This window comes from Oncorhynchus nerka, linkage group LG13, assembly GCF_034236695.1.
Source record: "Oncorhynchus nerka isolate Pitt River linkage group LG13, Oner_Uvic_2.0, whole genome shotgun sequence".
NCBI classification, from domain to species: Eukaryota; Metazoa; Chordata; class Actinopteri; order Salmoniformes; family Salmonidae; genus Oncorhynchus; species Oncorhynchus nerka.
The window spans coordinates 56,276,471-56,303,870 of record NC_088408.1 but is presented as its reverse complement, the minus strand read 5'-3'; the positions used below and the strand labels follow the sequence as shown (position 1 = coordinate 56,303,870).

Sequence of the window (27,400 nt, the reverse complement as noted above, 5' to 3'; positions counted from 1 at the left end):
TTTGGATGTGGGGGGCTGCATGGAAGGAGCAGGAGGAGGGGTGGTAGCCATGGACAAATAAATACCACACTAGCTGAGAATGCGCGTGTGTAGATGGAGTAATTGAATACTCGCCAATGTGGTGATGGTTCAAACCATCCTGAATTCAATATTGCAGAGAAAAGACACATTCCAATTTCTGAATTTCGTACTCTGAAATACCACCCAAAAATTAATTTGCCGTTCAGATTTGATGCATTTATTTCTGCATGGCCTTTGAAGAGAGCGGGGTCGTGTCAGTCATCGAGGAAAGGCCACTCCGTTAACCCCCTCCCTTTACACCCCTCTCTCCCTCTAACCCACCGACTCCGCACCTTTTCTCAGTAGACACACGTGAGCGCGCGCACACGTATTTCACTATATCACGCGGACTTTAAGGCGTCACAGAGGGTAGATTGGAGCGTTGCTTCTCTAACAAGGAGAGGAGGCACTTCTATAATCACAGCGGCTGTATGTAGCCTAGGCAAAGTGGTAACAGCTATAGCGAGATGAGATTCTCTATGGAGCGGTCCAAGCGCTTTAGGCGAGCAGAAAAACGTTCTATCGAATGCTTTTACAATCATCAAAGCACAATAAGTGTTAAAAGCGAATAGATGTGGGACATTTTAAAAGATGATTTATGCAGGTAGCCTATCTCAAAAGGGAGGCCTGCCTATATTATCAGTATGCCAAAGGATATTCCATTTGGATAATAATGGCCACTGTGTATTAGCCTATAAATGTTTAAGTAATTGTCTAACATGAAGACACTTGCGTTTACATCCTTCCTCGAGGTTTTTCAGTGTGTTCCATCGCTATTGGCAGGCTCTCTTTGCTTAGACGCACCAATGCTGCTGCACAGACACACACATATGATGGATGATGCTGAGTAAGATCGAAAAAATACATTTATTTATCAACAGTCTGCCTTTCCTCTAGGCTGGAGAGAGAAAGAGATAAAAGAGAGGGGGAGAGGGGGAGAGAGAGCGAGCGAGCGAGAGAGAGCGAAAGAGAGAGAGAAATAGAGAGAGGTGATGTGTGTGCAGCATCAACCTTGCGAAACCCTGCAACTGTCAAGACCTTTCCCAATGGCATAGATAAAAAATGCCCTTTATGAAACGTTTCAGTCAATCAAGAAAACAGACCATTCTGCGCCAACCAGATAAACAAAGGCTAAATTGTAACAATATAAAGACCAACATACATTTTAGAAACCGGGTAGTTTGATTCCTCGATGCTGATTGGCTCAAAGTATGACGCAAAATTACTTGTTTACTGTTTTAATTAAGTTAGTAACCCCTTTATAATAGCAATAAGGCACCCGGGGTTTGTGGTATATGGCCAATATACCACTGCTTAGGGCTGTATCCAGGCATTTCGCATTGCGTTGTGCGTAAGAACAGCCTTTAGCGTGGTATATTGGCCATATATCACACCCCCTCGGGCCTTATTGCTTAAGTATACCAGGAATGGGTGCCCATTATCAAGCAAGGTTGTTAGATATGTTCACTAAATTCAGTGTAAGGTTAATAAAATGTTAATTATATGTTGTTGTCTTTTATATCGCCACACATGTATAGCAGTTCAAGGATAACTATTTTCTGACAGTCCTGGATCATACAAATATTCTAGCACACTTCATAGTAGGAAAACAGATGTACCGTTTTTCACATATAATTTTATGATGGCCTACATATGTAACGTTGGAACGGCCCCAGAATGTCTCCGTTATTTTCATAATGGCTATTATTGTTCAGACTTATAATCATCTCTTCATCAACATAGTTGAAATTAAACTAATTGATTGATTCAGCTAGGAGACAGCTGGCCTTGACCAAAATCAGGGCTTTTACAGCGCATTGCATATAGGCCTAAAATATTTGTATTTATTCATTTGTTTGTTGTTTGTTTTGTCAAAAAACATAGGCCTATAGTGTATTATTTTGAAGACGCAGCCAATAAGCCTACAGATACAGACTAGTTAGACAAACGGCCAGTTGCTTCATAAGCATCATATTTGATTGAGTGAGTGGCCTATCAACACAGTTTGGTCAACCTTGAAGACATGCTATGGATTTTCTTGTTCATCACACCACCCATTGAACGTGTGTTTACCAGGCCCAGGCTAGACAACATATGCATTTAAAGCAACATTTCCCATATGAAAAATTCACTTCATGAAGGTCATGTGAAAATCCTGACGATGGTGTGAAACATTATACAGCGTTGGCCAAATACTTAAACAAATAAATACAAATAAAATGTTGAAAAAATAGGTCACCAGTAAATTTGGTCTCAGCATGATGTGTAATTGCAACAAAATGCAGCTGAGTCAAATTGAGGAGCTCACTGGCAGCGGTGGCACAGTCACAAACCATCTGGTGTGTATTAGAAAGAGAGGCGGTAAATATAGCTGAAAAGCCAGGACGTTATCAGGTATGTAAAACCCGGCATTGCTGGCCTCCCATATATTGACATATCACACTGTGGAGATATCTATTAAAAAATATCTAAATGAATACATTAACATGGTAGTTAAATACATTTTGTTTTGTGGCTCTCCCGATGACTTGACATGACTCTGACATTTCTGAAGGGATTATGGAATGAATTAGTTGGCGGTAGCACGCTGGGGATGATGTTATGTTTACACCACTGTGGAATTTTTCGGGCAACACCTCAAGTTTTAAGTATCCATAAGCAACATGTTACCTTTCCACAGACTCAAAACACATTTTATTAGGCTACACAATATTATTCTTATAGCCTACTTGTTATTGCAAGTCGAATTTCCATGAGCCATAATGACGACATTTGCCACTGACAATCGCACACATCCTTATAAACTTCCCAAAGGAAATAGAGCTTTACTCTTCTCAAAAACCAGCCCCTTTCCTCCTTGTTTCGACTCGGTTACCTCGTTTCACGGTTTCCATTTCAAAAGAAACTTTCCTTTCCAATCTCCGGGGTTTCTTTTCCGGTACTGTGATTTATTTCCTACATACACTGAAAAATAGCACTCTCGAGTTTGAATGCCACATGTTGATTAATTTGTTGTTAATGACAACCGGAGTCATACACATACGCATAGGCACATCCTTTCCTCTCTCCCTTTCTCACATATCCCTCCCCCTTCTCTCACTCTCTCTCCCGCTCCTCTCCCCCTTGCTTATCCATTTCACTCAAACGCGCACACACACATTGTGCAAGAGGGACAAAATCAAAACAAAAGTCTTACTTTTCTTCGCAGACCATCACAGTCGTCGTTGTTTCAGCGTCTCTGAGCCTCCTCTCTTCACAGTCATAAAGTCTGAAATATTTCAGTTCGACACAACATCTCGGTTTAATTCATATATTTCCGGGCACTGTCCCATAGACTATACCCAATAGCTTAGAATGAAGTGCAGTGCAGATTGAGACATATTGAGCCCGCTTTAAAAGGATAATTTCATGTGGGAGGTTGGACACAAAGTTTGGACTCGTGACTGGCATTCCGGAGAGACGTGCATATTTTAAAACAACAAAGCAAGATAGAGACCGGGCTCGGGTGGGAGGGGAAAAAACTTGGAAAGAAGTTACTATCTGATGAACAGCTGTCATTGTTGGGCAAGTCTTTGTATTAAGATATAGATTCCCAATGCCCCTGTCAAAGAATTATCATCGAATGTCCCTTGATGATGATGATTTTTTTTCTCTTACGCCAAATCATAAATAATAACTTCAATATTTTTTATTTAACAACATTTAGCCTATAAGGCTTGCAGGAGAGAATATTCTATAGGCCTAACATCCCAGTGCATTCTGGGCACAGACGTCAATTCAACGTCTATTCCACGTTGGTTCAACATAATTGAATTGAAATGACTGGGAAACAACGTTGATTCAACCAGTGTGTGTCCAGATGGCAGACAATCCATGGTGTTTGATGTTTAGCAGCCTACATTGCGTTAAAATGTGTAGCGTCTTCCCTTGAGGTAGCTAGTTTAAGACGAATCCACATTCAACCTTCTGACGATTCACCTGCCAATCAATAATAAAATAATGTTTTCTAATAATAAATACACCAAAAGTACTCTATGTAAGAGTTTGGACAACTTAGTTGACCATGTTACTGTAAAGGCACACAATTATCGCAATTGGCCTATGCGTATGCTCTCACTTATAACTTTAACTATAGGCTACACAGATTTAAAATGTCTTAGCACTATTAATGAGCACGAAGATAACAATTCACATCTTCTTCTTTTTATATGCCTATCCTTAAAAAGGACATCTATTGTGCGTGGATTCTGTTCTAGTGTAGGGCTAAATGCATAAAATGTGTGTTTGCTGTGACGAAATCTGTCAGTTGGAATGAAGGGTATGGAGACAAAAGGAGAAAATGCATGGTGTGGACCTGGATATCTCTGTTAGTTGTCGGCGTTAGTCCATGGGGACGGACGGACTGGCCATAGGGCAATTCTGGCAAATGCCAGATGTGTTGGTCCATCTTTAGCCCAATGGGCCTGTCTACATTGGGGGGTTTTATGCAAAAAAAGGACATATTTGGCAACAAAAAGGCGCATCAAGAAAGATAATGGCCCGGAGTTGGGGCATTGAGGAAAATAATGGGCCGGTGTGTTAGAAATACCCATGCCGATTTCTGGTCCCAGTCTGTCCCTGTCCATGGGTATGGAATACTAATGAGTAAAGGGTCTCTCTCTCTCTGTCTCTCACCCCTCGTTCGCTCTCTCCCTCCTCCATCTCTCTCTTTCGCTCTCTCTCTTTCGCTCTCTCTCTCTCGCTCGCTCGCGGAGAGAAGCAGATCGATAGCTGACCCGATGGTTTGGCCAATGCTTTTTTTTTTTTATCTGGCCAGGCAATGATATTATCAGCCTTGAACGTTATATACAGCAAATGTCTTCCTATATCAACACAAAGAGATCGCTTACACAGCGATCTGTGCTTTCTCGCAGCCGCCTCACTCTCTGTTTCTCACTCTCACACTCACACCCGCGCACTTGCACATCCACGAACGCGCGCGCGCTCGCACAACACACACACACACACACACGAAGGCGTCACCTTATGTTACATTCACAACTGGGGATATTTTATATCCTGTAGTGTTGGATTTGATCCATGGCTTAAAGCTTGCGTGTGAGGTCTGCGGACGACAGAATTGTTCTGCGATCATTGAGATGGTTAATTCCAGGTCGACTACATATGGTCACCATTCCACATAGAAAGCAACCTAGGCCATTTTATAATAAACAAAACGCAACAGACATTGACAATATTTAGAATGATAGGCTATTTCCCCCTGTGCGGTTTTCAACCATTTACCATAAGCGTTTGAATTCCCAAGCGATGCTGAAAAACTTGGATGTCAATTGTCGTGTAATCATTTGCATAAGCCAATACCTAAAATAAAAGTTTAGCCTATAACATTGTCATAGCCCATACATTAGAGGATTGTCCACGCATCTTAAAGCTTCTATTAGAAAATATTTTTGTCGAACTATTTGTCAACAGTGACTTAACGTGCTTAGGCCTGACATTATCTGTGCTACCCCACACACGCTTGTTATTGCCTTGTGACCTCTCAAGACTTGTGGAGCCATTGGTTGCATAAGGTTTGGAAATAGGTTCGCTGACAACTTCGGGAAATAAATGTTTCGCTTTCAGATATCTCAAACGTGAAATCGCACCCAGCTGCTTGTGTAAGCAAACAAATAGCCAGCCCCCATGTTAGGAGTCCTTCGCTTGTGGTTTGATGAATGAAACCAGACAGAGGTAAATGGTTATTTAACTAATTTAGGAATAACACTTTTGTAACCCGAGTTTCCGAAATTACCGAGGTGGGGCCTGTAGTGTGTCACAGATCCCTTTCCCTTTACCCACCACCATCAGTCAAGTGTAACAATATGATAGAACATCCCAAACATGTAACACGTTTTCTTCCTCTTCTTCAGGATGGCAGCTAAGATATCACCAGCATACAAGACCCAGAGAGAACATTTGTATAGCCTCAAATATTTTAACGTTGAGTGATCTAAAAAAAGACCTCTTATCATCCCAAACACTAGGTCTACGAGGTTAGGCTACTGGAAAGCCAAATACTAAACTATTACGAGATTAGATGTAATTATTGCATATCTGGGATTACAACAAGCTCTTTCAATTGTCATAATTGTTAGGAAATTGACGCAATACACCACTGTAGCCTGTCGTTCTGGTTTGTAGTTAGTCCTACTGCTTCATACACATGGCTCGAATTATGTGATTTTGAATTGCTTTAGCCCGTAGTGTAGCGATTGTGTAATAGAATGCGCTCAGCAAAGGATGAAAGTGGGAATTCTAGAGGGGTTTAGAATACATTATGTGAGGACAGACAACCAGTTGAAAGCTGCGTTTAATATGCTGGTGAACAATTTAGTCGAAGGATGTAAATATGGGCTCGAATTGATCGAGACTCGTCATCAATGACACTATTTTAATTAAGTAAATGTATTTTTTCAAATTCAACAACTCTTCCTTTGAGGATAATCATAAACTACTAGCCCCGAATAAACAAGTAATATAAATACAACCAGATTTACAAAATAAAATGTTTAGGGGGAGTATGCTATACAATCTTTGTATTTCTAAGAAAAGACGTGAAGTAGACTGGGCTATATGCTAAACTAAGTTATTTTATTTTTCTTATAAGAGAAAATGGGTCATCTGTAAACTGCTTGACTATGATATGTTAAAATCAGTGTTTAAACGTATTAATTCAAAGCAATACTACAAGGCCTCATCCTCCAACTTCGACCTGCAAACCGGCCAACTGCCCGGTTCATAACCGTAGCCATATCATTACAGATTAAGGACATGGCACATTAAAGGGTTACCTTGGTATTAAGAAATACCGTGTTGAAATATTTGTAGAAAGTGTAGAGCCTGAACACCGCTTCAATCATGACCACAGTTCGACTGGGATCAAATAAGGCCTGCTCATATTTTTCCCCGATGAGGCCATGAGAACTAGGATTAGCCTACTAAAATTTTGCAAGGGGTAAGAATAAAAAAAAAAAACTATTACGACAGGTACATTTAGGCCTAGGAAATGTCACAACATCTGGTTAAGCAACAATAAGTTACTGGTATATGAATGAATCAGGGAACACACACTCAAATCAACCACTGTCATGATACACACACCCCTCCCCCAGCCCCAACATGGAGATATAAATCAAATCAAAGACATTACAGGCTACTGTGGCAGTCTTAGTTCAGATCCATCCTCACGCAGCTTTCATCATGCTACTTACTATCCCAAGCTCAACTGCGAGGCTAGGGCTACAAGGCCCATTGTTTTATTCCTCCCATCATAGGCATATTCCAATACGTCCCTATTTGAGTCTAATAGCTACATTATGTGCAGTAGAGTATATGGAAATTATACTGGATTCATCCTGTACGCTTAGAGGTCTCCTCTCAAAAACATTTTTTTGAAAGGGTAAGGAGACAATGGCACGCAAGAGACATGCAGCCTCTACATGAAGCTACTCCACAGAGTACCGTGCAGTCGAAAATCAGAATCCAACACCTTGAGGACTTCGTCGATCTATTCATGATATTCTAAGTGTCGGCTATATTCAAGCCTAGGCCACAAACACACTGCTTTGCCTCTGCACATTTCCTCTCCCATTTGTCTCTGCCCCTGTACACTTTGCTTGTCGCTGTCTCATTCACTCTCTATTTTCCATCACAATGCATCGCATTCGATGTTCCTTCCTATCGACTGGCTTGCATGCTTGTAAAATACATTTTCCAAATTGATCACGCATTTTACATCTGTTTTGCAGCTAGCGTAATCCCTAGCTAAAATGCGTTTCAATATTGAAACAATACTTCCAAGCGTATATTTTTAAAGGGGCGAATGCACATGTTTCGTTTCTGCAGTGAGAGGTGAATTGAGAATCACCTTGATTAAGCCACAGGAGGCAGTTTAGAGAAGCCTCGGTGGCGCGCCTGCTTTCATTGCTGTCTGAGAAAATATGAACCAGTCATTAACGCGCTCACAGACAGCGAGCAGCGTCACTACCGTCTAATTCGGCACATAACATGTGCTTCTTTGTGTTCATACCCAGTCGTGAGTGAGTGCATGAAACAGTAACATAGTAACATACAGCGAGCTATGCAATGAACACACCAGCCAACCAATCTAAATAACGCATGTTCTATGTTCACGTCATCTTTTTCCATCGCCCCCCCCATTGAAGAATAAGCCATACTTGAAGCAAAATGACAATAATGCATTTGAATGTTTGTGTAATTGTGCAAGACAAAACTGGAGAACGCATATACAAGGCAAACATATTGTGTAGCCTACACCTGTGTATGAAGAGTGACGTAAAGAAAAAAAGAGGACCACCTTATTTGGTTTGGCATTATGCTATCCCACACAATAAGCGCGAGCGCGCATCTTGAGCTTCAGATGAACATTCTTGAGAGTGAGACATTGTTGCCTATTTCTTTTTTAATAGTACAGTCACCATCACACAACTTCATCAACCGACCCTTCTGCAAAAGCTGCATCATGGAGTAAGCAAATTGAAGGCAACAACCAATAAAATTCAAGAAACAATGAAAATTTCAAGACGAAACAAACAAAATGTATTTGAAACGATATATTAAAAGTGCTTTTGATTTTCATGTCTCTCCTCTTTGACTGATGATCGACTCCACACACACTCATGACCAGGAAAAAGGTGCCACAGATGTCCTCTCCTCAAAATGTCCACGAGGTCAGTATGCTGCAGTTGCAGGTCCATAGTTCAACCATCAGTAGTGATATTGTCATAGCGATTAGACTTGTTTCTTATTTGTCTAAATTTCTTTATTTTTCTGTTTTAAATTCTCACTTCAATTTTAATTCTTGGAGAACATAGCTTCGACAACATATATCGCACTCATTATAAGAAGCAAAAGGTTATATCAAAAATTATTAGTATAGAATCACAGAAAAGCTGGTTTAGAACCAGAAAAAATACAAAACAGACAGGTACATAGACACAGGACATTTCTTATAATTGCTTGGAAACATTATTTTCCCGCTAAATCTTGATTCTTTTTTTTCTTACTGCGCATATGATGTTTTTCATTTTATTTGTGTTTTTTTATTTTTTTATACAAAAAAGGAAAATAAAGACTAGTATTTTACAAAATGAAGAGTACTGTTCTTGAAGACGAGAGTGGATTTACACAGGTGTAAGTCCAGTTCCATATTTTCTGTACATAACGTATTCCATCTCAGATCTTAGTCCCAGAAGACAAAAAAAAGCATGTCATGTCTTCCAATGTGTTCAAAAAGGTCCTATATATAGTCTTCTTGTACGGGATGCTGAATTTTGGTCCTTTTTCTCTCTTTTTGTCACTCTCATTCGGATCATTGGATGGACATGTAAGGCCAGTTGAAGCTGCTCCCGGATAATAGCATATCCCTGATGAGCGTTTCAATAGGAGTTTTACCTACCAAGCGGACGAAGAACAGCTGCTCAATTACCGATGAGGAGACGGTGCGGAGAGAGGGCAGCCGCAGCAAGAGCTTGCCAAAGCGGCTGGGCTGGTTAGGGTACTGGCTCCTCACGTATTCCTCCAGGGCGCACTGAGACTTCTCCTGCAGGCTTTCGATGTGAGCCGCATCTGACAGGCCGCAGGCGTCTGTGCAGGCAAAAAAGAGAAACACAAAAGCACTCTGGTTATCATTCAACATCAGCGTTACGTGTTATTGACAAAGTGAAATAAACAAACACACTGCCCAAACATGCTACATCACATTGAGTAAGAGGGACTGTCATATAGAATAAACAAGGGCGATATGTTCAAGTGGGGAACGCACCACACAGCGGCAGATACCTCTACACGTTCATAAACCAATCAAAACAAAGAATATGCCGCTAACTGGGATGGAAAATGGTGTGTAGCATAAGCCTATAACATTTCCAATGGAGGAAGCACAGGGGAAGGTATAGGCCCACTCATGCTTTCTGACTCAGGGGACTCAAGTCTATACAAATGTATAAAACACATTGATTACGTTGAAATTGCAATGGCTGTATATGACCTAATTAGTCTACTCTCAATAAGCTGTTAAGACATTTTTCCGCTCTTTACTTGATAGACCACGCTTGGCCTGCTTTTCAATGTAGCCTAGGAAAGGCCGCTGGAAGCAATCAAATTTATTAGCGGGGTGAAGTCAATAGTCACGCAAAAAAACACGTAAAAATACGAAAAGGAGCCAGCACAACAACACATGCGAAATGTGTTTTGTACACAGTCGGGGGTTGTGGATTGCAGTCTGCATAGGCCTAAATAGAGAAATACACTCAATGTTAATGTCTTAAGATATGTTTGCGAATAGTACAAACTAAACTGTTTGTCGCCATAGCATAGGCTCACTGCTGTGGTTAAACATCTGCAGTAAACGGTTGTGAAAGGCCAAGCATACTGGCATATGGACCGTTATGCTTTGTTGCAAGTGCACAGGAGAGATAGCCTCAATTCTCCAGCTCTAATACATTAAACATCGGACAATGCTATCCGAGAGGCTTTTAAGACTAATCTTGATTTCTCAGGGCTATAACTCACTACGGCCAGACACAATAACCTTATGAACTCACTGACTGCGTGGGGGCAACTCGGAGATCTCGGGTTGATTTACTATGTATGAATTTATAGGCGGCACAACCCCATGTAGCCTATGCAAATCGGTTTGGATTATTTTTTTGAGTGTCACTATTCAATAAATAAAACAATTAATCGGGGAGAAATTAATTACATTTCAAAACCTCTTGCAAATATAAACTTGTGAAACGCAACGCAATGACTAAGTTCAAAGCATTTCGGCGACTGCCCAGCAGAGAACGCATGAGTCAACAGAAAAAGAAAGCTCACGAAAGGGCACTCTATAGTACACCAAACATAGAACTAACACTGAAAAAACATCAAATACATATTTTCTAGATTCACATTTAAGTATCTGAACACAGATAGAAACATGTAATTAATTATGAAGACGCAATAGATAAACTGGACATAATAGGAACGATAAGAAGACAATCACCTAAACTAGGCTACCGCCTATGAGTTTCCTGTTTGAAAATAGCTCAAAGTAACTCAATTACAATGTACAACACTGTAAACCTGGACTACAATAGTTTGCTACATATATCATTGGCCCTACATGTTGTCTCTTGCTAAAATGCACAAAAATCAAAGTTAAAGCTAGCTAACTACGAACTATTCAGTTGTAGACTATTTTATGTTAGATTTTATCTCATAATGTAACAACAACTTGGCACTAGGTCCTCAATGTCATAATGTTAGGTTGATGCCTCATATCAAATATTTTAAAAAATATATATATATATAAGTTTGCAATAGCAAAGGTAGTCTATAGGTAGACCAGATTGGCTTGATTGATCATATAATATGCACGTAAATATTTGTTTGTCTTTAAATGTTATTTTGCAATGATGGCTCAAACGAGAACTCAAAGTTTCGATGCTAAGGACAGAAATGCCATAAACTATCCCAAAATCCATGAAAAGTCCTCGTGAACAGATAAAGCAGTAGTGGTAAAGGTTTCCATATCACTGAGGAGGGCAAACTAGAGGACTGGGGTAGGTTTAATTACATTGAATAAAACACTTCCTTTGAATCCCCCTTTGGCCACCAATCAAAACAAGTTCACTGAACACTCAACCTCAGTCTGTTTATCCACATCATTTTTTCAAAATAATTACAAAATGCATAACATCATATGTTACCTACATATCATGTAATATAATATATGCCTAATATAATATGCAATGAATGTATTTGAGTATTTAAAGTAGTGTGGATATGTTTAATATAGACCTAATCTAAAAAAAAGTATTAAGTAAGATGCTAATACTAGGTTACTTTAGGCTAAAGTAGGCTATAGGTGATGTCACTAAGCATAGTATTTTTTTGAGGGTCTCGAGAGTGAAAATGTGTTTATGAAAAATATATACATTTCCTTAAATTACAAAACACAATCATTGGCGAAATTGTGCGTAAATGTGAAATGTATTGATTGAAATAAGGCAATTTAATAAGAATTTGATCACTTTTAAATAGCCACATGATAGCTATTTTGAGCCACGGTCGAGTTGGGCTTTTTTATCCACTAGGCCTACTCTCCACAATCCTTACGCGGTACTTGCAAATGGTAATGAGAGCAAGTGTCCACAGTCAAACTTTAAATATCTATAGGTCTATTATTAAGCGCGACACCAATGGTAAACTTGCCTCAGCCAGATAGCTAGTAATGAGCTACCCTGTGTAGACTACTTTTCAAAATGTGGGATTCTAATTGTTTAAGACAATAATTGTGAGAGGAAATATCAGTAAACAAAATAGCCCACATTCCCATATCAATCTCGAGCAATGTAATACAATGACATTTTAGGCTATTTCACCATTTTCTTTGATCAGGCAGCCAGGGATCATTTCCTGTTTTAAAATAACACGTGTTTGTGCGCGCAAAACATGAAAAACATGCGTCACAACATTAAAAGCCTACATGAAGTGTCATACTCAAATTGTGCATTTCTTTGCGGATATAATATAATAAAACAATACGCCTGGGACATAGACCAAAACAAATATCTATAGTTATCCGGATTTATAAAAAATATAATGCTTCATATTTTTTCAACAGTTATTAAATATTATATTGGCTTTCAATCTTTTAATACGAGGTAAAAATACACATTTTAAATGACGTTTTTGAAAATATTACATTAGTCGCTGTCTGTGGGTCGGTTTGTTTACTTCTCTTTCGCTTTGGCTGACACACAAAATGTATAAATGTGAATATATGCAGCATGTTATTATACAAAACATAATGGAGTAGCCTGCACTAGACAGCCATGGCCTCTAGTCTGATTTTCACCCAGTCTTCCCCCTCACTGCCCGCCTATAAGACAAGGCCTTAACATAGTGGCATGGTAAACACTCACCTGATGTGAAGAGTACTATTGCCTTGATGCAGCTGTACTCTGCCGAATCAACGTGGAGGGCCTTGAGCTTCTCAACCTGCTCCTGGAAGATTCGAATGTGATCCATGAAAGCCACGACTCGGTCCGCAGACATTGGAGAAGCGTGGAGGCCTGCCGCGGCAAGCAGAGGGGCCACATGCAAAGGCATGGAGCACTGAGCTGCGTTTAGCACAAACAGCTCGCTCCACGTCAGCCTGAGAAGGGACACCTGGTCGGTGATCTGCAGATCGGGAAAGAAAGGGATGTTCCTAGCCCATTCCACAGCGCTGAAGAGCAAGCGAGCGGCCAGCTCGCAGATGTTCTCGATACCCATGATATTGTTGGGCTGCATGCACTGGCTTCCATATCGGGACGTCGGGTATGGTTCGGCCCGAAGCAATAAGGAGATGTATCCGGAGAGATAGCAATGGCCGTTCAGAGGGTCCCCGTTCGTCAGCGCGTACTGACCTGGGTTCGGTTGGGTTGGAGGCATTCGTCCTCGCTGAACCGCTGACAAAAAGAAAGAGAAGGAGAGGAAATGTGCATCCAGAACTGATGAACATTGTTGTATGTGCAACCTATGCCGAGAAGCATAAGGCAAGCTAGTGTTTTCTGCTCTCAAAATAAGGGGGTAACGTTTCCCATCCCAATCTATCTCAAACTGTAAATTATATAGTGTGTAAGATTGTGTGTTGTTTAAATAAATGATACCATTTTCAATATCACCATGCTCAATGTTGCACTGTTTACATTTGTATTGACGATGCATGCATCTAGATTAAAACACACACACACACACACAAATATTAAATATTGAACATAACGGGTGTTGCCGTTTGCTAAATTGCAGTAATACAGGCCTATAGTGTAATTTAGGTATATGCTGCATCTAATTATTCAATGCAGCCCATGTGTCAGTTTACTACTGTATTTATCAACGTAAAGCTATTTTTCTCCATAACACCTGTGTTATACTGCACTAAAGAAGAATGGCATAGCCTAAATATATCAACACCAAATAAGAGTCAACCCCTTCTTAGCATAGCAATAGTTTGGTCAAGGAAAAATCGTTTAACAATGTGCTTGAAAAAGTATAATTGGTCTATATATATATATTGCATTTATTTATTGAGGATATATTAAATAACATGTATGGTAATTTTGGGTGTTTATTTAAAATACGAGTATTGCTATCATTTGTGCTCCAAAGAGAGGGAAAGTTACGGCCTCTCATACATTATGAGGCAAAACAATGTGCTCCGCACAACTTCTCCAGTATTACTCAAGCTGCCTAAGCATATGGAACAGGAGGGCGATGTGGTTATGTTGTCTGTTCGTTTTAATGCACAGACAAACCAAACACTTGTGTATCACTACACATGTAAGGAAGTGCACTTCATGTTCTCTTTCACACACACACACACACACACACACACACACACACACACACACACACACACACACACACACACACACACACACACTATTAAAGACCTATAAAACACTAAATGCAAATAGCAAATAGTTATGTTTAGTTTTGACGTTCACAAAAACGTCAAGTAAATAGCTGATTTGTTATACGACCTATCTTTTGTAGCTGCTTTCATTACATTTTACCCTCTATAGGCTAAACGCGTACATGCACATTCCTGGAAAAAACATGGATGTGCAACGGATGTCTCATGTATATGACCTTTATGCAACATGGCAGCTCTACTCGTCTATGGAACTCAGTATGCGTAATCATATGTGGCATTAAAAAAAGATATTCACCTTCCCGCCGCATTCCCACTTTCAAACATTTCTTCAGCCGACAGTATTGGCACTGATTTCGGTGGTGTTGGTCAATGGGACAGTTCCTATTGGCACGACATGTATACGTTAAGTTCCTTCTGACACTCCTCTTGAAGAAACTTTTGCATCCCTCGCAGGTGAACTGACCATAGTGCTTGCCGCTCGATTTGTCTCCGCAAACAACACATTCGATATGCTGTGGACCAGAATTTTGACTCCCCTTCTCCCCAGCAGTCCCAGGTGTTGACGGGGGTCCTGGCTGACTAGGGGTCTGCGGAGTGTGCGGGGCTGCCGACGCCGTCTGCTGTTGCTCCCTCGCCGGCTGAGTTGCTGGATTTGGGCCGCTTGGAGGTCCTCCGACCACGTCTTCCTGCGGATCTCGCCAGACGCTAACTACCATTGCCATATCTCGGGCCCGAAAAGTGCGATAAAGCGAACTGATCGCTGGGATTTATAAAGCGAGGGGAGAAAAAAGATCTCAAACACGACAGTGCAAAGTCAAATCGGAGCAAACAATCTCCTATGAGAAAGAAGGGAGCAGAACACGATCAATACATTCAAAATAAAGGACACGATAGAATAAGCACCCGATCAGGATATGCAAGTATCGGGAGGCCAGTTCCAAGGTAAATTGCAGTTAGCCATTCAGGTACCCAATCTTGAAGAAAAAGCGAGCCAGACGTAACAAAAATGCAGTTTGGTATAAAATAGCCAGAAAGGAGGCAGGAGCGATTCACATGGACGTAGAAATGAACATCAAATCTTTCAAAGACACGCGATCCAAAGTGCTGCGAGAAATAAATTCCCTTCTCTTTCCTTCCTTGCTCCTTTACTCCCGTCTTCGCTGTTGGAGGGGAGGAAAAAACTGAAGAGCAGGATTTTACATCTATATTCTTAAATAAACGTCATCTCGTCCAGCAAAAAGACCGCGTCGCCGTAGTGCCCATGTAGTTTCACCTCTCCAGCAGGAATGGAGCGAACACGAAGAGATAAAAATAAGGAAGGGAAAAAAAACAACTAATAGAATATGCAAGACGGAGAGACCCAAAAATGAATGCGTTTAAACGGGAAGACCAGCAGAGCAATGTTTCCGAAACCGGGATCTTCGCGAATGTCTGTATATAGTGAACTTTGACACTACTATTGAAACTGACACGTTTCTATGGAGATCGCTGCGCCTTATATGGTGCTCGTGTCAAGGAGCCAAGAGAGAGGCTGCTGGCAACTGATAATCAAAGGCGACTGACTGGCCAGAGCCCTGCATTGAGGGGGGAGAGGGAAAATGGGAGGCTAAGGTTAGCCAAGCCTCTTTCTCTCCATTGGTTAGAGTCCTCGTTCCTCGCTACCTACGACTGGGGACTCTGACAAGCACAATTTACATTGAGCTTGCCTCGCGCTGCTATTTACTTTGAAACCTGATTAGCCTACGGGCCGTCTATTGTCACAAAAACAGGAAGAAACCCTGGATAGAATAGCCGAAAAGATGGGTGAAAGAGGGGACAAAGCTTTGCGCACGTGAAATAAACAAACGTGCGCGGCGAAAGGGACTCGCATAGAAGGACTCGCATAGAATTCCCCAAAGTTTGAAATGGTTTGTTTTGAGACTGCTATCTTAATTATAAATGCGTGAGATATAATTATTTATGTATGATGTATTTGATTATAGGCTACATGCAGCCTACAGCATTTGGTGATGCGTAATACTGTGGTACACGCGTCAACGTTACATTTGCATTGTAAAAAAAATGATTGGGGTCCAAAATTGCAGGGTCAAATTAGGGAAAATGACAATGTAAGAAATGATGCATAGTAGCCTAGACAAGTCGTGTTAGAATAGACAGAAAGGGTGCGATGGCGCCAACGAATCTCACAATCACATCGACGAAGAAGAAATACTCTGTAACAGTTGTGGTTTTAAGGCCTGCACAATCACTAAATGGGTGTCATATTATGTCTTAATAATGACAATAACTCAAAATCATGTGAAGCTGTTTGAAAATTGCACGGGGATTCCGGCTTTTTGTGTGTTGATACTGAAGCCTGCATGCATCTCCAACTAAAAAATGTCTGGATCGGTCTGCCATCTAGCGTACAGTATACAATTACAACCACACAGTAATGCACAACGCACATCTATTGTTATCAACCTTGTAAAATTGTTTTTAAAAAACAAGTAAACTCCTGAAAATTGCTTTATTTTTTTAAATTCATATTTTTTTTTACAGGTGCTGTGTTCCTGAAAAAGATTCCAAACACAACAGCTGCTGCTTTTTTTTAGATTGAGCAAAGTCCTTCAAGGTAAAAATCACTTGAAAGGAGTGGAACTTAGCTCAGATAACGTTGACATGAAACCTACAAACTCGGGTAGTGTGAATATGACAACAGATACAAAAACCTGTAGGCTACATAGTCACCAAAGTCATCAAAACTTCGTTCAGTGGGGCTACAAGCCTGGTGCGTCGACATGCATCCCATAATAGCATACACTCAATAGAGGAAAGGGTATTTTCAGTATTTTCAAATGAAGTGAATAGTTTATGAACACATTTGTTATTGTCTTTCCGACTATGGTCAGCTATTAAGAGATATAATGGAGCGCTATTATGCAAGTACCCCCCTTGCAAACGCATAGGAGAAATGGGTGTTTTTAAGTAGCCTATTCAACAGCAGAGCTCTTCCCGTCCCCCGTCTCAGACACTGCACTGAGACTCCCGGTCTTGTCTCCAGCTCTTTGAAAAGGTGAAACGAATAAGATTAAATCGGACAAAGAATATTCTGTAAGTGTATCATTAAGATTTTACTATACAGATTGGGAAGGGAGTTGGACGGAGAGAGAGAGAGTGGAAGGGGGGGACAGCGAATAAGAGCAGAGGGAAATAAGGCTATAGCACGAAAACAGTGAGAAAAACGAGAAAGTGGACAGCAGGACATTAAAAGAAGAAGCACCCAGCGACGAATATTAGGCTATGGTGGACGGAAAACATCGGTAACTGAATTTGGCTAACACCAGCCAGGCAAGTACACAATTAATTTCTGTTTCACCTATTCACAAGTAGCTTTAAATGCTTAGAATACATTCTTGCCTCGCCACACGACCATGCAGACCCATGCATCTAGCCTATTTGTCTAAACAACCACTGTTACATTCCAGGGCGAAACTTTTGAGCTGCAGTACTTTGAATCTTTTCCTTTACATTCTAACCGGTTTTTGGGGACCCGTTTCTCCGTTTTCAGCTGTTTTCGCCAGTATATACTGGCATCGTTGATGCTGTTACCACAATTCAGGGAACCCTTTCCAAGTCGTGAGCATCTCACCTGTGCATGGCTATTTGTTGTTTGATCACATAATGAAATGATCGATAACAGCCTGTTTGTCTCAGAGATAGTGTCAACGGATTATAGGACAGTTGTTCGACTGAGCTGGTCAGGGTTGTAGGCTTCTAGCTAGGCATGAGAATAGTACCTGGAAGACTTTCCGGCTGTTTTGCTTAGTCATATGAAAATATAGGAGGTTCACGATCATCAAATTATCATTATTTCATTGCCAAGTTTGCAGTTACAATTTCAACCACACAATGTTAGAGAAATTAGAAGAAAGTATGTCAATTTAAAGGCACGTTTTACGATTAAGGGAACGTAAATGAAATGATTTACCTCAAATGCCCTATTGTTTAGTAGATAATTGAGCCATAAATACAACTTACATCGAGCGATATTGATACAAGCATAGGCTATGAAATACATGTTTGGTGAGACTATAATCAACTTCGAATCCCTCGTGTCTCAGATGATAAATTGATGCTATAAATGCAATTTTTAGGTTCCCCATAACAGGAATTTATAGGCCTACCATTCATTTCTATGTTACACATTGAGGTATGTTATATGTTATTACCAAAAATACCAAATGCTTTTCGCAGTGCAATATATTTGCACACGTAGCCTATGCATCCGGACACACATATATTTTCTGAGCATCTGCGGTGAGGTCCATATAAATAGGCCTACGTGGACTTCATATACTGTATTTGTTTTAAATATAGGCTACATTAGGCTCATTTCCAAGTGATGGGGTCTCTCTCTCTCCGTTTTTTATAACAAATCAATCGGATTCTGCAGACCGACTTCACCCCACAAACATGTTTTTCGCTTCTGCAAGCAGTCAATCGAGCTTTATGAACTCTTGTGGAACAGTTGTGAAAGCAATAAAAGGCCATGATAGCCAAGCCTCCTACTCCGGGAACACGGAGGCAAATATATAGGCATTTCAGATCATTTAAAACACCTAACAACGTTGCAGGAATATAGCTAATAATATAATCCTCATGGATTTAGTTTAGGTTATGCAGACGCTTCAGTGCAGTGAATATATAGTCATGAGTTCAAGCTGACAGAGAGCATTCACTGCTTTCTTTACCTGATGCTTCAGAGGCCTCAGTCGAAATGCCTCCTGTAAAAACAAGTATTATGTTTCTTCACGACGAGAGAGGGCAACACACATCCGATCTCCGCTGTTCCCATCCCGCGCCCGCCTAAGAATCTGCCTCTAACTTGAACCAACTTTCATGAAGAAAAAGGCTGCGGTGTTTTGTTCCAAAGATATATAGCCTATATTGTCAACCAATACAAATATGAGTCTAAAAAACTATGAGAAAATGGTATTAGAGACGTGCCAAGTGCATGGGGCCTGCATCAGTGTTTTAAATAAGGCTACAAATGAGGGTAGGTGTCAATTATTGCACACCAATTAATATGCGTAATAACCTACGTTACATGTGCAACTACATTTCACTAAAACTCTATACTTGAGTGATTTATGATAATTGAATTTGATAAAATAACTTACACTTAAATTAACATAGCAATGTTTAAACAGATAACAGAAACATCTGACTACAGATGGCTGAAGAATTCCTTCTTCTGCGCCTTTTAAAACTTTTCCATATAGCTTATCACTGGAAGTATACAGGCTAGACCGGCATAATGAAACACGTTTATAATTGTACTATTTTGATTTGTTTTGATGTGTTCTATGTAGCCTAATATCCTAGTTTTGTTATAGATGTCTCTCAACTTTAAACAAAACGTACAGATTATTTGGAAAAATACATTTTGCGTTGAGAATTTGACTACATAAAGAAAAAATGAAGATGCCTAGTGCTGCTGCTTCTCTGTCGACCCAAGCTGTGCGTTATACTTTAATGTGTGAGTTGGAGGTTTTGTTGCGTGCCCCTCTACTTTGAGTCGTTACGAGTTGAAAGAGAAGAGGAGGGGGCTTTTGTCCAATCTGATCCCTAACTATTCGGGGCTCAGATTGGTGTGAAAGGGACGAGAAGGTCACTTGAAAATCGCCTTTTATCCGCTGCCATTTTCTCTATGGATCAGCAACTTTCAATAGACATAATCTAATCGCTCTTAATGGAAAAGCTATTCGTGAGAAATAGGGAAAATATTTGAGAGCCTCGCTACTTAAAATCGCCACGTTTAACGTAGGCCGTTGGACAAAATTATCTGACGCAAATGATGGTTGAACTGAATAAAGGGAAATGCTTTTCATAAATTGAAACGTAAACTATTAGGACTAGGATTTTAGAATAAACTCAAAGCTATAGCATGAACGTGAACCCCTTTCGTTCAGAACTAAATATGGGGAAGTATATCACCTGAGATAGTCAACAAGCAGTTCAGTCACGCTAGAAATGTGACCTATTAGGCTACCGCCTGTCCTTCGTGTGTATTCGGCTACTTTTAGGCTTATGCCTGTTACACGTAGGCCTATACATGAAACGTGTAAGAAATTATATTTAATATTTCTCACCGTAGGCCTAACTCCCAACTATTGCTTGGTGACATGCAAGATTGACAGACCAACGCGATCTCACACTGTCACAGTAGCTAACAGGTTCAGTTGGGATTGTTTCTTCAAGGTTTTAATCATGGGCCTGAATACACCACGATGAATAAAGCAACACACATTAGGATTTTCGGGCTGGGAAAGCCAAGGCTATAATTGTAGACAATAAGGCCGAAATGACTTTCCCAATTAGCTTGTGGTTGGAGTTTAGTTAGAGGGACTGTCAGTTTACTCGATGGGTAATGGCTTTATTGCTCACAAAACCATCATCTATTTAGAGCACATGTGCTAATTACTTTGGATGGTCTCAGAGACCGAGATCATAAATCCATTAGCACTAAAATCCTGATAGTTTTACAGTGCAAACACTGTAATTCTGTAGTTCACCAAAAACCCAACTGCAAGCACCAGTAGAGACATCAAAGTAACACACTTTTCTGAATTGTTAACCCGGCACAAACAGGCAACGTGACATAAATGACATAAATTACATTGTTATAAGTGATGAAAATCACGTGTAAGGTAGGCCTAGTTTAGTAGGGTATAAAATGTGCAGCACGCAATTCAAGGAGACCAAATCAAAACACCTACACTGACTTAATATGGTACGCCTAATATATTGGTGGCAAACAAAGAAGACAATTAGCAAAACACAATTTAAATCATAATTGTATCATTGAATGGGAGAAGACACCATACTATCCTAGTTAATGCAACCAATGGCCAAGCACTGAGGCTATTATGATAGTTTCAATGTCTTGAGACTTTTTAAAATCACCTCATTCCATATAATGTGAGGACATCCCTTTACCGCATAGTGCTTGAACGGTGTTTCCTTTTCTCGACGACATCTATCTACAGCGACCGAGGTAACATGGACACAGGTTCCAAAATGCAGTGGACGAAGGCATTTCACCCTTAAAGTCATTCGTTGCGGGGAAACCGGAGGGCAAAGGTGGAATTCTTGAGAAATTCTACAAGGATAGAGGAGTTTTTAGATTTCTGCACGCGGATTACTTTTCATCCTATCGCCACATTATCCGAAAACACACTGTAGATAGACCAAGGACAAAAAAAGCAGAACAAGATTATCTCCCGTGCAAATTTGCGACCCCGTACATAACCATTTAAGGAGTATTAAACTAAAACTAGAGTAAAGAGAGAAAGGAAGACACAGAGCCCGGAGAAGTGGCTTGTCTCATGTGTCCATCCTGAAGCTGGGAGGTGAACTAAATCATGAGATACATTTCCAATGTAAACTTGCCCGTCATTGTGCATCATTTTGTAGTGAAATGAGTGGCATCACTTCAAGTATCCATAATGTTTTTCTTAAACCAACACACCCAGTAGGCGCTTAATTAGAATTTTGTCTGGCTGAACCGCCACCGTGCTGTAATATGGCATGACTGAGCACGTTTAGACAGGGAATAACATGTTACATCAAGACAAAAAATAAATCACGCTCAACCTCGTTTTTGATCATTTCTCATATATATTTTTTTACAAGACTTGCTTCTGATGATAAAATGCTTGCATAGACTAATTTACATGTTGCCATTCGTTTTACAAACCAGGGAATAGTGGACAGTTATGTGAGCCATAAGCTATGGTTTAAGCATGATCCCTGAACAAATTAATTTGATTAATAGTAGGAAAGTGAGATGTGTTAAATATAAGTGCATCCACAAACTGTATGGAAAATTACATTATTGTATCCCCTTGTAATTACACAGCTAGAACGAATCAAGAATGCAGATAAGTGTAATAATAATAATAATCCGAATCATAATAATAATAATGTCATGACAGTATTTAAAACACACACACACACACACACACACACACACACACACACACACACACACACACACACACACACACACACACACACAGGTGCTTCGGTATACTCGCATCTTATATGGGGTGGGGTGTGGGGTGTTATCATTAGAGAAATATAATGCCTGCAACATTTGTGAAATGATCAGAGGTGTTAGCCAGATATGAACATCCATAAGTGTGGCAACCAGTGCTGGGCCAGTGATGAATCATCAAAACGAAGAAAGAGAGTCGGCACTATTCCCTTTCCAAGTGCTGTAATTGCTTTCAGGCAACAAAATAGAGAATGTTTTGGCCACGATAGCCTTTGTAAGGTGCTTTGAACTGTTCAGTGCACCTGGTTGGTAGAAGAACACATGGGCAAATCACAAAAGGCCACAGATGCCCTTTTCTTTTTAGACATTTTCACATTCATTTGGAAATGGAGTGTGTGTATCGATGTGCGATTGAGTTGACGCGTTAGTGAGCGAGTGTGTGTGCGCGCGTGCATAGTGTGTGTGAAATGAAATGATTCCACAGCTATTGCCCACTATTTAAATTGACCATCAAAGCTACGCTGGAATTTGGATATGGCTACTTCAGGACCTTTGCCCTGAAGTAAACCAATGTCAGGTGTCCCTGCCGAATGATGACGAACACACCTCTGTGGTACCTCGTCTGTTGAACTAAACAGAGAATATCTCCTTACCTTTCAGTTTGGGTAAAAGGGTTAAATAATTTTGCTTCAGGATGCATCAGATACTTATTACAAGTAACTTAAAATATCAACCCCAGCCCTCATACAGTACACACCCACTGAAAAGCAACAAGGCTGCTAATTTTTAATTCTCGAGCTGACAGATTGTGACCTTATCAGTCGGTTGTTCCCTCTCCCCATGAAACTCTTCCGAGAAATTATTTATACTTTTGTTGGTGGAAAGCCAGTGGGGTCACATTGAAGAAAACATCTACATTCAAAACCAAACGTAACTTTAAACCAAACCATATGTTATTACTTTATGGCAATATCCATACGGCAAGTTTATTTGTTTGTGTGTGTGTGTGTGTGTTCTCGTCATCAACAATGAACTAATTGTGTTTCCTCCTAACAGGGAGTGAGCGACTGTGCAAACTGATCGTGCCATGTAAGTTCCACTGCTGCTACACTGGCCCCTTTCACCAATTCACTGAGACATCTCACTAGTCTACCACTTATCGATTCAAGGATGGATTAATTGACCAACAATACACCTTTATTGTATTGGTATAACCTGAATTCTCCCTGGAATCAGATCCGTAATATCATCTTGATACTGTGTACAGGGCATGGCCAAAGTCAAGTAGCCAATCAGAAGGAAGCATGAGGCACACAGGGCCAATGATAGCCACCCACTGTGTCATTTTATCTGGCTTGCCTTGCATTGGAAGTGTGTCTTAAAAGCAGCTCTCTCCCCTCTCATCAATGTCTCTGTGTGGTTTTTTCCTTCTCTCTCAGACTGAAAGGAACGTCATGGCAAGTCCCCCTCCTTTGGAATAAAGAGCATCACCTTGTCACGCAGTCAGAATCGACAGAGGGTTGTGATGTCATGTGTAAAACACATGTCTCTGTTTATATAAGCTCAGTCGCAGCAGCAGCCGTGACATCGTGACGTCAGCCCCGTCGCACAAGGTGCGGCTCGCACAACGGCCACGACCTGGATTTATTTTGACCGTTGACATCCGAATAATGTAGTCTTCAGAAGTATTAATAATGACGCCAAAGAAAATACTGATTATCAAAACTCCCAGCTTAGGTAGATACTCCCTATGCATTTGTCTACAAGGTAAAGGGTTGCTATTATGTCTGTGTCAGTAGGTTAAAGGCAAGACAGACCAACACGAATGTCGGCTGTGCCTACTGGGCGACGACAGAATGGTGGCGACTCAACGTGTAGAATCGCTGGGAAATGATCCGAAAATCACGGCCAGTGTACTGTTGTCAGCGGTGGTGTGACGTCCAACCGCTGCGCACCTGCGGCGCACGGCCGACGTTCCTGTTGGTCTGTCTTGGCCTTACGACTATATATGAGCTTCGCCAGTGTCCGTAGCTGAAGGTATCTACTGTCAGAGATGATCAACATGCCAGAGATGATCAACATGCTTGTGTCCTCACTGCCCTGGCCCTGGACCCAGAGGACATATTTACAGGGTGTACTAATCTTAACGCCACACTGCTCTCCTCTCCACCTCACTCAGCTAACTTAATCCCTCCTATCCAGCAGCCCACACAGCTCTGAGGGTCAACGGAAACAGAATCAATGCTTTATGAATATGTATATAATGTATAATGACATCCTCAAGTCCAAGTGTATTTGTGATGCCATTCGTGTTTGATTGTCAACGTTCTTATTGTCATATTCAGAAGCGAAGGTGAAGCTAGCTGTTTTATGCTACGCTGGGCAAAAAGGTTTTGGACGTACGTGATCAAGTGCCTTTCCTTTACTAGTCGTTTAATTTATGTATGTGGATTCTGTGTGTGTGTGTGAGAGACCACATGGCAAGTTTACCTCAGATGACCCCGCTGACATGAGTCGTCCGAACGGAATTCAAGCCGTGACAAATGGGTTCTGGGCCTGAACAGCAGACATTCCACAGCATGTTCCTCTTCAGCAACTCCTCCTCTCGTTCCTCTCCTTATCCCTTAACTACACTTCTCCTCGAAACATCTATCTCTTCAAAGGTTGTAAGAATGCACTTATCAATCAAACATAAACCTGTTGTATGTATTGGAAGAGGTTGTGGGAATCACCCTGAACATGAACTTCCGAGGAAGGCAAGCCTTTTACAGAGCTATTTGAATGCAATGCTCTACAAATCTCTGGCGTATTTGCAGATGAATAAAGGAAAAAGAGACTGGTGTTAGTAGAAAAAGAGAAGTGAACCCCTTGGATGTTAGTATCGTAAACCTTTCTTGATCAGTGATGTGGAGGTTGAGAGAAAATATAGCGCTGTGTTTAAACAGGATGTGTAGGTTGTAGCATCCTATCCTCCTCCCCCTGCAATATCCCCCCATTTCTTTATCCCTCCCTCCCTCCCTCCCTCCCTCCCTCCCTTCCCCGTTTCTCTCTGATTTTCCAGAATGCTCCTCCACAGAATCCTGCCACCTGTGTCAGTAAAAAAAAAGGAAGGCTATTGGTATTCCTCTTTGAGGCTGGTTAAGGTAAGTGCCAGCCCCCATTACGATGACAAGGCAAGTAATGATGCCGCTTGTTCTGCGGTTCCCCATGATTTATTTATGCTTTCCCAGGGAGTGATCCTACCACCTCCATCCCCAGTCCTACCCACCTCGCAACATTTTTTAAGAACACATGCAGTCGCCACAGGTTAACGTCGGCGCTGCCATTGCATGTCACAGGCGGACCATACGAGAACGCAGGAGGCTGATGCAATGATGTGCTGGGATACCCTGAGTTTTAATCACGTGTAACTAGCATTACAGTCAGAGAAAGCAAAAGAATTGTCCGAATAAAAGAATCAATCCATTTCACTTGTATTTTAATGTTTCATTTTTTTTGTGTGTGTGTGTGTGGGGGGGGTATTTGCATTGATCTTGTTGTCTGGTATTGCAAGCTGCTATAGCTGCTGTTGTCATTTTCACATTTGCGAACGGAGGGGGGGGGGCGGTTGTGGTCCCAGTGAGGCTGTGGGTGGCGACACGTGGCCCTTTTCGTCGGACTGGGGGCCCGAGCCGCGGGAGTCTGCAATGCCGACAGAACGCGTCGTCATTCGAACAATGCCAACAGAATGCGATGGAATTGGAACAAGGCAACGCCACATAGTGAGGTTGTGCTCAATGTGATGGTTGGAGGGGAATCTCTGTTTTCAATGCCCACCCCCACAGTGGGGATCACGTTCTCCCTCTAGCCCTCTCTTTCTGATCCCTCTCTCTCCCTCCTCTGCCCTCTCTGTCTGAGGAATTAATTACCAATACGCGGGCTATATGTCCAGTGTAAATAAATGATAAAGATCACCTGTCAGTCTTCCCATCAACCTGGAGGCCCAGAACAAGCTGGGGGAGGGAGGAAATACTGGTGTGTGAGAGCGAGAGTGACACTGTGTGTAATCATGGCTGTTCATGGTGTTGCTCTTCCAATTGTATTTATCCCTGCTTTGCACTCTGTAGACAGACAGTCAGCTGTTGTGTTAGGAGGCTCGGCTTGGAGCAAGATGATTCCTCGCTGTTGCCCCAGTGTTGGGCGTTGCGTGGTTGTCTGCCCCGTCCCCTGGGCCTCTCTCTCTCCCCCTGCCCTGCTCCCTGATTCGTTGGGTAAAAGCGCCCATGAATGATGGATGACTGTGTCAACGCAGCCTGCAAAGGATTAATTTGTTTCATTGATTTCTCTTTAGGCAGAATGCCAGCGCCTGCCGCTTCCCACCTTTTCCCAAGACTTCCAGCCGTAATAGACGGTAATGACTTAAGACAAATTAACCAGTTTCTTGTAAAAATAGCATCAAATAACCCCTGACTCTACTCACGAGCACATTGGGGGAGAGACGCTCGATGCGCTGGACGCTGGACCCCGGTAGTATTAACCCCGCGGAGAACATCCAGGCGCATTCTAACAAAGCCGTACGTCTCCCATACTTACTGCTCTCTCTCAGGCCTCCCAATAGATGGGTAATGACTGGCTGTCTGGAGGGGCTGTGGGAGTGGGCTATTTTCACTGTAATGGAGGCCTTTACAGCCTTCCCTTAGTCTATACACACCTGCAGCACCAGCTAACTGCTAACGACATGATCTATGGCAGGCCCTTACTACACCACTTCACGGCAACATGCTGCTTAGTGTGTTAAAGGGATACGCCGGGATTTTGGCAGTGAGCACGCCAGCAGACACCCGTCGACT

At 41.4% G+C, this 27,400-nt stretch overlaps 1 protein-coding gene and 2 long non-coding RNA genes across 3 annotated transcripts; 2 read left to right on the top strand and 1 right to left on the bottom strand.

Annotated features, from left to right (window-relative positions):
- Positions 1-8,504: 8,504 nt before the first annotated feature.
- Positions 8,505-16,121, bottom strand: LOC115139725 (nuclear receptor subfamily 2, group F, member 1a). The gene is made up of 3 exons (XM_029677432.2): positions 14,826-16,121; positions 13,035-13,562; positions 8,505-9,708 (listed from the first exon to the last, which is right to left on the bottom strand). The coding sequence occupies exons 1-3, from the start codon at positions 15,250-15,252 to the stop codon at positions 9,434-9,436; spliced, it is 1,230 nt and encodes a 409-aa protein (XP_029533292.1). The 5' UTR covers positions 15,253-16,121; the 3' UTR covers positions 8,505-9,433.
- A 1,029-nt stretch (positions 16,122-17,150) lies between these two features.
- On the top strand, positions 17,151-24,632 carry LOC135574717 (uncharacterized). The gene is made up of 3 exons (XR_010465596.1): positions 17,151-17,860; positions 23,628-23,660; positions 24,011-24,632. It is a non-coding gene; the product is annotated as an uncharacterized LOC135574717 (long non-coding RNA).
- Positions 24,633-24,658: 26 nt separating this feature from the next.
- Positions 24,659-26,041, top strand: LOC115139727 (uncharacterized). The gene is made up of 2 exons (XR_010465595.1): positions 24,659-25,714; positions 25,802-26,041. It is a non-coding gene; the product is annotated as an uncharacterized LOC115139727 (long non-coding RNA).
- The last annotated feature ends 1,359 nt before the right edge of the window (positions 26,042-27,400 follow it).

Excerpts from the sequence above, each read along its gene's own strand:
- LOC115139725 (XM_029677432.2), bottom strand. The coding sequence starts at position 15,252 with ATGGCAATGGTAGTTAGCGTCTGGCGAGATCCGCAGGAAGACGTGGTC. Across the intron at positions 13,563-14,825 it reads AGTGGGAATGCGGCGGGAAG|CGGTTCAGCGAGGACGAATG; the intron begins GTGAATATCTTT and ends TCTTTTTGTCAG. Across the intron at positions 9,709-13,034 it reads AATAGTACTCTTCACATCAG|ACGCCTGCGGCCTGTCAGAT; the intron begins GTGAGTGTTTAC and ends TTGCCTGCACAG.